This window comes from Podarcis pityusensis (assembly GCF_964106645.2).
Source record: "Podarcis pityusensis genome assembly, chromosome: 9".
Taxonomy (NCBI): Eukaryota; Metazoa; Chordata; class Lepidosauria; order Squamata; family Lacertidae; genus Podarcis; species Podarcis pityusensis.
In genome coordinates this window covers 6,056,487-6,071,084 of record NC_138034.1, presented here as the reverse complement: position 1 = coordinate 6,071,084, position 14,598 = coordinate 6,056,487, and the positions used below count along the sequence as shown (strand labels likewise).

The 14,598-nt window shown below is 46.8% G+C and overlaps 1 protein-coding gene across 1 annotated transcript; it reads right to left on the bottom strand.

Annotated features, from left to right (window-relative positions):
* Positions 1–329: 329 nt before the first annotated feature.
* CYP1A1 (cytochrome P450 family 1 subfamily A member 1) lies at positions 330–9,160 on the bottom strand. The gene is made up of 7 exons (XM_081021468.1): positions 9,007–9,160; positions 5,898–6,753; positions 4,735–4,861; positions 3,896–3,985; positions 3,673–3,796; positions 3,090–3,176; positions 330–2,051 (listed from the first exon to the last, which is right to left on the bottom strand). The coding sequence occupies exons 2-7, from the start codon at positions 6,732–6,734 to the stop codon at positions 1,763–1,765; spliced, it is 1,554 nt and encodes a 517-aa protein (XP_080877594.1). The 5' UTR covers positions 6,735–6,753; positions 9,007–9,160; the 3' UTR covers positions 330–1,762.
* Between the last annotated feature and the right edge of the window lie 5,438 nt (positions 9,161–14,598).

The following is a 14,598-nucleotide window of genomic DNA, read 5'->3' as shown; positions in this document are numbered from 1 at the left end:
TCAAGGTGGGTCTGGTTCTGTGCAATACCTTGTCACCATGTTTAAAAGGACTACGCTCCAGATGAGGCACGTCTTCATTCTATATAGAGGGGTTTGTGCCATTGATCACTGAATTTCAGTGTTGAGCAAAACATTAAATGTCTTCTATCGGTGTTTTTTTATATATATGCTTGTAAAACAGTTTTAGATAAACTGGAAGATTTCTTGGTGTGAGATATACATTTAATAAAATATTTTTGGGAGTTTTCTAGTTCTTTTTAATTCCTTTAAAATTATTTAAGCAGATTTTCATTTAAGCTCATCAAGCAAAGATAACTGCAAGCCTGAAATTCTTGTAGAAAGCTATTTTTATTTATACATCAATATACACAGCACTGTACACATATAGTCCCTGCCTAGAGTTTGGCAGCCACACATAGTTAGTCCTCACCCCTAACTGATACAGACTACCGTTTTCACATCAAAAGTGCCTGCAGGGGAAAAGGGATTTCAAGGAAGACAAGAGATGTAGAGATGTTCTGGGACCAAGTCCCCTTTCTGTCCCTTATGTCTCTATAGATAGCCCCATAAACAGATTTCCTGTATATACCACCATTACATTTAATTTCTTTACTATTGAGTTTCTCAGTGTACAGCATCATAATACTTAACTATATGAGAATGATTCATGAAGCACAACTTGCATTTAGTAAACACAAGTGAGACCCACAACAAAATGTTGCACTTTAAAGTACAGTGGTGCCCCGCAAGACGAATGCCTCGCAAGACGAAAAACTCGCTAGACGAAAGGGTTTTCCGTTTTTGCGTTGCTTCGCTAGACGAATTTCCCTATGGGCTTCGCAAGACGAAAACGTCTTGCGCTTTTTTTTTAAAGCTGCTTGAAGAGGCGCAGTTGCGACGGACCGTGCTTCGCAATACGAAAAACATCGCAAGACGAAAAGACTCGCGGAACGAATTCTTTTCGTCTTGCGAGGCACCACTGTATATTCCTGAAGTTTTCAAGGATATTCCCTTTGTTTCTCCTTCCTAGTTTTTCAACGTGCTGTCAAAGTTCTGTGACTACTGATCAGACACTGTTCTCGTTTGTCTGTCTGTGGATTCATCAAGGATTTTCCTAAAGTTTGTGTTATTTTTGCAAACTCTTGATCCCAAACCCAAGCTTGCTAGTTCTTCTCATCTTAGGCATGGCTGGTGCCATTTTGCTATGTAAGGACTCACAGTGTGAAGCTGAGTTTGCTATTAGTATATATAAGTGTGATTATTTGGTTACAATGTTCTGTTAGTAGTAAAGGTTTATAAAAGTGTGAGTCCACTGCCCCTTTTAACAAGGCCTTCAGGAAGCAACATTTGATGGGTACATACATGCCTATCCACTTCCTCTTAAATGTATGTTTGTACAACAAGCATGATAACCTCTCAGTTACTTGTCTGCATCCTAGAAAGACTCTTCCAGTGAAGTCTTAGTGTATGACCAAAGCCACCACAGTATTATGGTCAAATCGGAGAAGTTATTCCATGCCATACAAGCCCACCTAGGGCATACTTGGTTTCAAGTCACTTAAATGAAAATGATTACAGTGCCTCATGCCATTACCCAACCTATATAATTTGCCCACTTTTGTTATTTTGATACAGCCTCAATCCACGGTTCAGCCTGGGTGACCAACCCACTCCTAAGTCAAGCTACAGATACGGCAGGGTAGGAATCCCTCCTCCCCGGTCACCCCAATCTTCCTTTGCTCCCAGATGCCACCACTGGTTCTTAGAAACGCTGTCTAATCTGGAAATGCTCACACTCCTTGTGTTTCATTGTGAGTCCATACTGAGGGGTTAAGTCCACTGTCTTCCCGCTGCACACACTCAGCTCCAGCTTCTGAACGATGGTCGTCAAGAAAAGGAAGACTTCGCCCTTGCCAACGTTCTCTCCAATGCACCTCCTCTTGCCCAGACCAAATGTCAGAACCTTTTCGCTCTCTGCTCGGTTTACTCCCGTCCCGTCAGCTGTGAGAAACCGTTCTGGGTTGAAGGCAGAAGGATCTCGCCAAAGCTTCCTGGAGAGGCAAAGAGCAGGTGTTTTAGACCAGCGGTTTCCAAACTTTTTGTGGGGCCCCACCCCCTTGGTTCCAGAAACACTTCCCCAGTGGCCCCTGCCCTACCCTCCAAAAAGCATTATTCAGAATAGTGGTTTGCACAAGCCACACAATAAAATTCAGAACAGTAACAATTAACTGCACATTTATTCAAAATACAATTAAAACTGTTCAGTTTCATTAATTCAACAAAAACGAACTTGATCCAGTGATGCCAGTTTTTCCAACTCTGTCATTTACACCTCCGGTGCCCCCATTTGCCTCTTGGTGCCCCCCAGGTAATTCCCCAAGGAACCACTGGGTTAGAGTTCCACTGCCCCATTTTGGGAACCACTGGTGTCGAAACTTTTTTCAAAGAGGGCCAGAATTGATGAAGTGAAGGGCCGTGAGAGCCAACCAAAGTTGTTGAGCTTTTTTTTTTAGGATTGAAGTTGTTGAGGTTTTTTTTAGGAGTTTACCCCAAGAAATAAACTGCCACAATGGCCAGTTTAAACTGACCAGTAGGCCAGATTAGGCTCCAAAAACGGGCTTTGGACATCCCTGGGTTAGACTCTCATTTCATATGAGGTTTGGAGAAAGCACCCATTTTGGTGTCTCCAATAGTAAATCCAGCTGCTTGAAACTGGGAAGAGTTATAGCAGGGGAATGGAAGCCTCTCTTTTTGGCCTGTGGGCTGTATTTCCTCGTGGACAGCCTTCCAGGGGCTTCATGCCACTGATGGCTAGGACAAAAGTGGGAAGAATAATTAATGTAACATTTATAAGTAGGCTAGTTTCTGCACACAATGACACGATCCAGCCAGGGAGAACTCAGATGGGGGGTGCAGAGGGCCAGGCTGGGAGGGCTGAGGTTCGACACCATTGGGTTACAGCCTCAGCCTTTCCATCCAGAGCCAAGTATCTCAGGGATGCAGGATTTGCACTGAGAATCAAAACCGTTTATTTGGGGCAAACTGGAATACGGTAGCTCTACTCCAAAGCGGGTTCCAGAGATGCTTACGGATCATGGTTGACTTGCCACTGGTTGACGAAGACGCAGAGATCCTTCGGGATGTAGAAGCCGTTCAGTGCTGTGTCCCTGGTTGTGCTACAAGGAGAGAAACCAGAACACAATTTATACATGTGCAAGAAGCTGCAGGTGTTTAGTTCTTATGTGATAAAGGTGGCATGGGCTGAATGTAAAAATGGCTGCAATCCTAAAGCATGTATGTCTCTGGAATAAAGTATAATTAAACTTAATTCAAAGCAAGATGATTTAGGAAAGCTGAGTTCAGACAAGCATGGAGGAAGTCAAGCAGTAAGTTAGGAGACAGGGCAGATTTACAAGCTGACACGATTGATGGGTCATCTTTTCAGCTGCTAATGGTACAATCCTATACATGCCTGTCTGGAAGTATATCCTATCAACTTCATTCCCAGTCCCAGGTAAGTGGGTACAGGATTGCAAGGATAAAATGGAGCAGGGAGTACTATGTACACCACCTTGATCTCCTTGGAGGAAAGATGGGAAATAGTAATAATAATAATAAAATATACCAGGCCAAAACTGTTCAGTTGCCAATCCTGCATTGTGTGAGCCTTACCAGTGAGGGATTGTGAAAGGCAGGAAGGAGGAATGCCTAAACATTTCCAGGATGAAAGCTTCTGTGTAGGGCAACGTGGAACGATCTGACAGCCTGGGCTTCCTTTCTCTGCCAATGGTTTGGTCTGCAGTTTCCGGAAAGAGGCAGAAAGTAAGATGGATTCAAATTTAGCCTTGGGCAAACACAGTTAAGAAACGCTTGAATTAGGAGTGCCTGGGTTTACCTATTTCTTCCTGCATTTTCTTCTGGATTTCTGGAAACGTCACCAGGTACATGAGGGACCAGGAGAGAGCAGTGGTGACTGTGTCAAAACCTAGACAGGGATCAAGTGGGGAAATATTCAGCATCAGGTGCAAAACTATTGAACATTAATGCAACACATCGTCTAGGAGCCCAATTCCAAGATTCCATTCTCTGTACTGAGGTATCAAAGCCGTGCAGACTCTGAATTAGTTGTTAAGATACAGAGACAGGAGAGCCAATGCATTACTTCACAAAATGGATCGGAGATCTGAAGCTACGGTTTAAAAAAAGGTAAAGGGACCCCTGACCATTAGGTCCAGTCGTGACCGACTCGGGGGTTGCACGTTCATCTCGCTCTATAGGCCGAGGGAGCCAGCGTTTGTCCGCAGACAGCTTCCGGGTCATGTGGCCAGCATGACTAAGCCACTTCTGGTGAACCAGAGCAGTGCACGGAAACGCCGTTTACCTTCCCACCGGAGCGGTACCTATTTATCTACTTGCACTTTGATGTGCTTTCGAACTGCTAGGTTGGCAGGAGCAGGGACCGAGCAACGGGAGCTCACCCCGTTGTGGGGATTCAAACCACCGACCTTCTGATTGGCAAGTCCTAGGCTCTGTGGTTTAGCCCACAGCGCCACCCGGTTTACTGTTCTTATAATTGGTGAATTGGTGTGAACATCGTATCAAATGATAATGACCAATGATAATGGCCTGATCCAGCAAATCTCTTATGCTAAGCAGCGTGCACAATAATTTCAATGGGAGGTGGAGGAGGGAGAAGACAGTTGAAAGGTTCTCTCTAGATTAGCAGATTCTTACCAGCTCCAAAAAGATCGCTGACGATATTGACAATCTTCTGATCCGAAAGCAGGATGTTTGCATTCTCATCCAGTTTTTTATCTTCGCAGTGGTTGATCAGGGAGTCAGTAATGTCTCGGATGTTCTCCTGAAATACAAATCCAGAAGATAACTGTTTTCCTGCAGAGCCAATCCCAGTCAGTTAGAAGACAGACATATAAAACTCCCTTATATCAGGTCAGGCTACCTGTCTATTGAGACTCACCTGGTATCTTCCCTACATACCTTCAGGCACTCGGCAAAAACATTCCTCTTCTCACAGGCCTTTAGCTAATTAAACAATCTGTGGCCTTTTAAACTATGGGGGATGTTGTTTTGATTGTTATTATGCTATGTATTTTTGTGTTTTTTTACTGTAAAGTGCCCTGTGGTCCTTGGATGAAGGCTGGTATATAAATTTAATAAATAAAATAAACAAATAGCCCACTGTTGCCTGCTCTGTCAGCACTTTTCCAGGGTGTCTGGCAGATGTCTCTCCCATCACCTGCTTCCTGATCCTCTTGCTAGGATCACCAAGGATTGACCCTTCTGCAAGCAAAGCGTATGGTCTACCATGAGCTGTTACAGAATAAGCTACAAGTACAAGAGCTCATTGTAGCTCTCCTGGCTGCAGGTTGCTTCAAGGCATACCAATCTTCCTAGAGCTAAGCAGGTCGAGGTCTAGACACTGCCTGCATGGGAGACCATCTGCAACCCTGTAGACACCACCCTGTTCCATAGCTGATACATGGGATGTAATTCAGATGTGAGAATATGGGTTAAATTTCATGTTGTGGTTCCTATTCTGCATGGGCCAGTTACCCAGGCACCACATAGCTTCCTTTGCAAGTGTTAAACCACACATTGACATGCAATCTGGTGTATCTACTGTGTGGAGATCTACGGCTCCGTCAACAAATACAATCTTTTAAAGTCTGGGTGGGCAGCATGGTACTTGTTCAGATGTTGTTGGACCATGGCAGGTGAAGGGCACCCTGTCGCCTATCCCTGCAGCAGCTTATGGGCAAGCAAGTCATTGCAATGCCCTGGTTGGTCTTCTACCGTGTTGGTGACGGTCCAGGAATACATGCCAGAAATCAAGGATGAAACTTTCCAAACTGAATGGTTCACACACACAAACAAACCTTGTCAAAGCTCGTGTAATGGTCCTTAACTATCTTCAGCACAAATGCAGTGAAGCGCTGGTTGAGGTCCTTGAAGGCCTTCATGGTGCAGCTGGGAAGATACTGGAGGACAGGGATGAAGTCTGCCGGGTTCCCGGAAGCAGCCGCCGCCCCAAACTCATTGTTCAGGTTCACTAGACTGAGCAGTTCCTGGTCTTCATGGTTATAACGCTTTCCGAAGCACATGGCACAGATTACGTTGGCCACAGAGACCACAAGGTACCGGTAGGGGTCAAAGCTCTTTTTCTCATCCATCAACTCCTGGAACTTCATGACAAGGTAGTCTGCCTCTTTGGAGACGTGCTCCTCCAACAGACAAGTGGAGGAGGTTGGGTTGGCAGAAGCCGAGAAGGCCTTCAGGGCATTCTGGGCCAGCTTCCTGCGCGCTCGCCACACTTCTCCTGAATCCCTGCCGAAGGTCAAGCTCTGGCCATCCCCAATGTACTGGAAGCTGTAGAGGTCAGGGCGCCCTGAGAAGTCTTCTCCTTGCTTCACCAGGGCTTGCTTGATAGTTTCAAGCCCACTCAGGACCAGCACTGGCCTTGTGCCGATATGGATCTGCATCACATCTCCATATCTCTGGCTCATCTGAGTCAAGGCCAGGTGAGGGTTCTTCTGAAGCTCCAGGACGTTGCCGATCAGCGGGTATGCCCTCGGCCCCGGGAGCTGCTTCAGCCCCTGAGGGATCTGCTGCCGGAAGGATTTGATGACAACCAGGAGCAGGCAGAAAAGCGCAATGGCCAGGAGGATTTCTGAAGGAGACATAATGCTTTGGCTACCCAGCAACACTGCCTTCATCTTCCTAGATTTAAGTGTCCTAATAAAAGCAGAGAGAAAGAGAAGAGCAGGAGAGAAACAGCATTGTGAGTAAGTGCAGGGACCAAATATCCGATGGTTATAGTGCCATCTTAACACTGCAGAAGTTGAACTGCACTTGCTTTTCGACATCAGGAGTGTTTTCAGGACTGAAATTCCTCCAAACTCAACTTTCAAGCTGAATAACGTATGGCCATCTGTCATGGATGCTTCAGTTGTGATGCCTGCACTGCAGGGGGCTGGACTAGATGGCCCTCAGGGTACCTTCCGATGCTGCAATTCTCTGAGCACCTGGAGGGCCAGAGGATAATTCCTCTCCTGGGGCATCATTAGGACTGCAGCCTTGGGCTCTTTTGCAGGGTAGGGAACCTGCGTCCCTCCAGACATTGCTGAAAGATGGCTGCCATCACCCTTGACCATTGGCCAAGCTGGCTGGGACCAAAGCCAGCTGGAGTCCCAACAACATCTCAAGGGCACCATATTCCCAACTGGTGTGAAACCGAGAAGTTACGCAGGGTACCCTCACCCTGCCCCTCCTTAGACTGCCCACACTCATTGCCAGAGCCAAGCTCAAGCTAAACTTGTGCTCTGAGAGCCAGGATGGTACAGTGGTTAGTGCTGGACTAGGACCTGAGAAATCAGGGTTCAAATCCTCACTTGGCCATGAAGCTCACTGAATGTGACCTCGGGGATCAGTCACTGCTCCTCAGCCTAACCTACATCGCAGGGTGGTTGTAGGGATTAAATGGGGGTGGGACATGTGTGCCACCTTGAGGTCCTTGGAGAAAAGGATGGGCTAGAAATGCAACGAAATAAAGTAAACTCAGGGGAGACACGCATGGTCTGCTTCCGTTCTACATATATCTGAAGGGAAGGTGGAGAAGCTCGTTCTCTGCTGCCCCAGAGGGTAGGACCTGAACTGATGGATCTAAATTACAAGGAAGGAGATTCCAGCTAAACCTTAGGAAGAACCTGCAGAAGGTAAGAGCTGTTGGACAGCAGAACAAGCTGGAAGGTAGTGGACTCTCCTTCCTTGGAGGTTTCTAAAGGGAGCTGAGATGGCCATCTATCACGGCTTATTTAGCTGTGATTCCTGCATTGCACGGGCTTGGAGGAGATGACTTTTGGGGCCTCTTACAACCCTTCAGTTCTATGATTCTGTATTTAAAATGGGAACAGCCTGTGATGGCTTTTCTATATGTCCCTATATGTTTAATCTCTTTTTATTGCAGCACAAGAGTACTATAGGCCCTGATCCACATTTTTTATATCCCCACATCTCCCCTTGTCTTGCGGTGGTGAGAAATAATCTTGTGCGTGTACAAGCAAGGTTATTTGTTTCAGCACTGACAAGTACTGGGAAACCATAAGGCACTGAGAGGAGGCACACACAGAATAACAAAATGTCCCAGGATTCAAAATGACCCAGGGAGGGGGAAGGAGGACTTCGGTGCTCACCTGAAGACTGTGTTGTGTCACCATCCAACATGTGCCCATGACACACACACAAAAAGAGCACAAAATTTCATAACTTCAACAGCCATATCTTCCCACCAGCAATTCATTTTGTGCTGGGGAAATGTAATTTCCCCCAAGACCAGGCTTGCAGGCTGTAGCAAGGACAGAACATCCAGATCATGCATACATGGAAAACCATTCACACATTCCCTGAGGAAAGGCACCATCTAAAAAAAAACCTCTCTTAAAAATGATTACATAGCATGTGGTAGGTCTTTTTAAAAATAGGGGTGCAGCAGGGACAGGCTCACAGCTGATCTGAGGCATCCACCAGGCTTGTTCTGAGTGGCATCTAGAAGGCATTCTGTGCATGCTCAGGGGCATTTTTTGTCAAACCTCCTCTAAATCAATAAGGGCTTACACACGCACACAGCCAACGTTTGCAGGGCGTTAGACTACATGACCCTTTGAGATCCCTTCCAACTCTACAATGCTATGATTCTATGATTTCAGTTCTGCAGCAAAAAAAAAAAAAAAAAATGTGAGTGGAACATATAATCATTGCGGGTTAGGAATAACCAGCTCCCTCTTAAACAAAAAGTTCTAATAGCAATTGTTTTGCCTAGAAAGATGACCAGGAGAAAACAAATTGGCCACAGGCAAAAAAAGGTCCTTCCCATCAGCAGGCAAGCGTGCATGCACACATTCAGACGTGCAAGGAAGATCTGACCCGTTTTCCAGGTCAAGCACTGGGGCTGGAAGAGGAGGAGAAGCCCCCTTGGAGTGCTCAGCTCACCGATCAGAAGTTTCAGCCTGTCTCCACCGCTCCGTCCAGACCAGCTTTGCCCGCGATGCCCACTTTGGCTCCGGATGGGATGCCTTCACTCGCCTCCTCCTCCGAACGCGCTCCCCGAAGCACCGCTTTCGGCTCGCTTTATAAGCGCCTCCTCGGGCTCTGATTGGCCGGCAGCCCTCGGGTCACGTGGACGCAGCGAAAAACTTTGTTTTGCCCGGTTCTCGCAACCCTTTGCGCGCTCGCGCCAGGGAAGCCGACCCGCTGCGCTCCGACACTCGCTGCCCAGGAGCTGCGCCCCGACGGCGGGGGCTTAAGTCCTGAGTCCCCTGGCCCCGGCTGCAGACAATGTGAATAAGCTAAAAGGAACCATTGATTGATTGATTTTATTGCTTTTCAACATATTGGGAACACAGCAAAGAAATTCCCCCATTCGCCTCCCAGTTTATCAAATCCTGCCGTAGCCTTGTTCGCGCCCTCAGTGAATGCCGGTCGTCGGAATGTCCCTTAGAGCATTCCACGCGCTCAGTTTTATGATTTCATTATTAAATGTATATTTTAAAAAAAGACTAACCAAGTATTCCAGCCAAAGGAAGGAAGCAATTGAGGAGATATGGTCAAGTGGAAAGTAAGGAGACGAAAGGGATAAAGGGAAATATTAAAAGAAACTTGTGCAAACGAGGCAATAAGGCAGGATTCCAAGATCTTTTTATACGTTTATTGTGGGGAAAGAAAGGAGCAGGGAGGCGGCGCTGCTGGCTAACTGGAAGATGGCCAACTAAGTTTTATTCTATGCCTCCCCTCCAAAGGAGTCCCCCACACTCCCCATACTGGACTCCCCATCTGAGGAGCAGCTCCGGTTTCTCCTGGACGGTTTCCAGCTGGAACGGGCCTTGCTGTAGATGTGTTTCCGAGCATACAGTGGGTAAAAAGCTCCCTTTTCATGCGGATTGGGCTGCTCTAGAATGCTGGAGACAGAGACCCCACTGCAGAAATAGTAATGGGTCTTTGACATCCTATGCAGTCCTTTTATCTGTGGACAAGACTTTTTATGTGCGTGATTGAGCTCCTGTCGCTGATATGAAGGCATGGGCAGAACTTCCATATTGTCTTAACAAAATAAAATAAATAAAATAAAAATAAAAAATTACTTCCAGTAGCACCTTAGAGACCAACTAAGTTAGTTATTGGTATGAGCTTTCACGAAGAAGTGTGCATGCACATGAAATCTCATACCAATTACTAACTTAGTTGGTCTCTAAAGTGCTACTGGAATGAATTTTTGTTTGTTTGTTTGTTTGTTTGTTTCGACTACAGCAGACCAACATGGCTACCTACCTGTATCCATATTGTCTTGTTTGTTTGTGGTGTCAAGAAAGTTCACGCATTCAGCTGCCCCTCCTCTAGTGGACAATGGTCTAGAGCTGATAAATCATTTGGATGTCCCAAGAATCCTTCAAGAGCTGCACTGGTGGCCAACTTTGCTTCCAGGCAGAATTCAAAGCATAGGTGATTAGCTACTAAAGACCTACCTGTCTTAGGGCCCAGGACACCTCAGGGACTGCTTCTTCCCATATCATCTTCTCTGTTCTTTAATCATCAGAAGGCCCTTCTCTGCATTCTTCTTCTTCTTCTTTGGCAATCACTTGTAGCCAAGTAAGATGGTCTTCCATGAAAATGGTCTTAACAGTGAGTCCGTAAGTGACTGTGGAGGCCAATTCTGGATCCACATGTCCTTCCATAGTGGGGACATAGGTTTCCAGGTGGGAGCTGATCACGGTGAGGGTGATCAAACGTGCCAAACGTGCCTTCCTCTTAACATGTTTTCCCCTTTCATCCTGAGTTCGAGTGTCTTCAAAGTCCATGACACCTTTGGTAAAGGCTGTTCTCCAATTGGAGCGCTCACTGGCCAGTGTTTCCCAGTTGTCAGTGTTTATACTACATTTTTTTAGATTTGCTTTGAGACAGTCTTTAAACCTCTTTTGTTGACCACCAGCATTACGCTTTCCATTTTTATGTTCAGAATAGAGAAGTTGCTTTGGAAGACGATAATCAGGCATCCAAACAACATGACCAGTCCAATCAAGTTGATGTTGAAGAATCATTGCTTCGACACTGGTGATCTTTGCCTCTTCCAGTACACTGGCATTAGTTTGCCTCTCTTCCCAAGTGATGTGTAAATTTTTTCGGAGACACCATTGATGGAATCTTTCGAGGAGTTGGAGATGGCGTTTATAAGTGGTCCATGTTTCACAAGCACACAGCAAGGTTGGTTGTACGAAGGTGGGGGCATGGCTGGGGGGGCATGGCTGAGTGGGACAAGAGACAGAGCCTTCCTGGTGACTACACCCAGGCTGTGGAAGAGTTTGGCCTTCAAAACAGAGTTGGCCATTTCCAGGGCTGGCCCTGCCTTAGGCAAGCAGATGCTGGGAGCAGCAGTGGCAAGCCTGCCCTCCTCCCAAGTCATCTCACCACCCTGGTCATTTCCTACTGTTGGAGAGCAGAGCTATGCCTGCCACAACCCTGCAATGGGAACCTAAGCCGGTGGAAAAGGCAGTGTGGTATAGTGGTTAGAGCATAGGGCTAAGACCTGGGAGAGACCTGGGTTCAAATCCCTGATGGCTTGCCTGCCTGTGGCCTTGGACCGGCCACTGAGCCTAACTCAGGGGTCTTCAACTGGTGGGTCGGGACCCACTCGTGGACGGCGGCCCGATCCAAGACGGGACGCAGCAGGGCCACACCGCCATGCGAAAGCACAGGGAGATCTTGAGAAAGGGTCAAGTGGGTCCTGGGTCTGAAAAGGTGGACGGGCACCTGGCCTCGCCTACTTCGGGGGTTGTTGTTGCGAGGATGAAAGGGGGAGAACCACGCGCGCCCCCCCTTGAGCTCCTTGGAAAAGATCGCGGGCTGGCGGTGCGCAAAGAGCCACGTGCGCGCTAAGCGAGCCTGGCGGATCGGGGACGCGGCGGCGAGCGCGGAAGTGCCCCGGGAGCGCGCCCGGCCTCGCGTGAGAAGGCGGCGCGGCAGGCGGGCGCGCCTCGGCCTCGCTCCCTTTCCTTGGAAACAAACTCGGGAAGCGATCCGGGAAAGGGGCGGCTCCGACCCCTTCCGAGAGGGCGGCGGGCCCGGCTGGCGTGACAAGGGGCGCGCAAGTGGCACGGCAGGCAGATCGCGCGCGGAGATAAGCAACCCCAGGGAAGAGGCAGCGGCGCCCGGAGCGAAGCGCCGAGGCGCAACTTTTCGTGGGGGGGGGACTCCTTAGTCCCCATAAATCCAGCCCCCGCCCACATAAGAAACATTCAGCATAGCGGCTTGAACGAAGGTGATAGCTCGATGAAATTCAAGAGAGTGGCAATTAATTGCACATTTATTCCAAGCCCAATTAAAACTATTCACGTGAATTAATTCAACCACAGTGATGAACTTGACCCAGGGTAATCAGCTGCGCAACGCCCGGCAGTCCATCCACCTCCAGCGCCCCTACCCGCCCCCCGCCTCTTGCACAGCTGTCAACTTTTCCCTTTTCGTGCGAGGAATCCTATTCGGAATAAGGAAATTTCCCTTTAAAAAAGGGAAACGTTGACAGCTATGGCCTCTTGGCGCCCACCCTGGAGTCACCCCGTCCCAGCGGGAGCTACCTGCCACTTTGGGAATCCCTGGTTTGAAATAGTAAAAAATTAGTTTCGAAGCAGCAGTAAAGCAAATGGCCAGATTAAAAACGCCTGTCAACACCCTACATGTCTGAATTGGCTTCCCTAAACAAAAATGTCTAGGCAGGCACCAAAAAGAGGACAGTAATGGCGCCTGCCTGCCTGGTGTCAACTGGCAGGGAGTTCCAAAGAACCGCTCTGCTCATAGATTTCAATCCTGCCTTTACTAAGAACCGAAGGCAGAAATTTCTGAAAGCATCACATTAGGTTCCCCTCCCACTTCCCAAAAGCAGCTTCCATCACTTAGGCGATTTTTGTCTTAATTTCAGGGTTGTGGGTTCAAGCCCCACCGTGGGTGAAAGATTTCTCCATTGCAGGGGGTTTAATCCTAGGAGTTCCTTCCAGCTCCACAGTTTTATGGCTTTTTGATTATTTTAACCCCCTCTTCAAATAATTACTTAGATTAGATGCATTTTGTTTTAGTAGTTCAAAATGTGGAACATTTTTTTTAAAAAAACCACAGACCCATGCCAACCTCTAGTAGTAAAGAAAAATGGAAATAATAATATTGCCTTTTGGAGATTGTCCTTCTAAAATGAAAGAAAAAGAAGCATGAGAAAAATAAAAGCATTTTTTTGGGGGGGGGTCACCAAATCGAACATTTTTTGAGTAATCCTGCCCATCTTAAAAGCGCATGTCTTCCCAGGGGTGCCCTGAGCTCAGAGGCATTTGCTGGCAGGGAAAACTACACGGGATTGCTGCCCTAAACCTGCTTACTTGTTGGTAAGAGCCAGTAAACTTACTGGAACTTGCTTCTGTGTGAGAGCACCTGTAATTGCTCAATATTAATCTCAATAGGGGTCAAACATATGTTGGAAATGTAAAGAAAAGGAAGAGACCTTTTACCATATGTGGTGGGAATGCAGATAAATTTAAAAATTCTGGGAAATGATATATAATGAGTTGAAGATGTTCAAAATAACATTTATAAAAAAAACCCAGAGGCATTTTTGTTAGGGATTGTAGGACAAGACCTGCCAAGGAAAAGAAACAATTTATTTCTGTATGCTACAACAGCAGCAAGAGTCTTGATTGCACAAGGATGGAAGAATGAGGAAACCCCGACAAAAGAACAGTGGCAAGAGAAATTGATGAACTATGCAGAACTGGTGAAACTGACATGCAAATTACGAGACAAGGACAACTGTAGCTTCAAAGAAGGAACCCTTCACAATTTTTTTAAAAAGACAACAAAATGAATTGGACTCCTTGGCAGGTTTTGAATAAACATACACAAATTCATTGAGGGATAACATAGAATAATATAAGGATGTATACAGTTTTATAATATGCAGAAGTTAACATTGGATGAGAAATCAGAGAGAGGAGTCGTAGGGGGGAGGGTTTGTTGGGGAAGTGGGAGGGAAAAAATGTGTGTGGGGGGGGGAATAATGAAGATGATTTCTTTTGATAATTTGCTATGTTGAAATTGTTAAATTTTTAAAAAAGATATTAATCTCAACAGGAGAGATTTAAGCACATGTAGGACTCTCTCATCAAAACCGTTGGGACTTCTAAGTGCTATACTGTACACCTCAGCCCTGTCTATCCACCTGTCTATCTGCCCATTCATACTCAGGAGTAAGTCAGGCTGAATTCAGTGGGACTTGCTCCCAGAAAAGCTTGCATAGAGTTGCAGCCTGACTAGACCATGTCTGTAATTTGGATAGCTGACATCAACGTGCTGTTTTGTAAAGCCCATTTGATCTCCGCAGGTGTGGAATTGATTTGAGAATGAATGAATGAATGAACTGGAGGATATTGCTTGGCTGTGCAATAAGAATCTGCTGCAGCCTACAGGATGTATCTAAGAAAGCATGAAGTCGTCACCTCTAGCCCAGTCCTGGTGCTGAAGGCTGTTGTGCTGGGTGGCCTTGATGCGGGG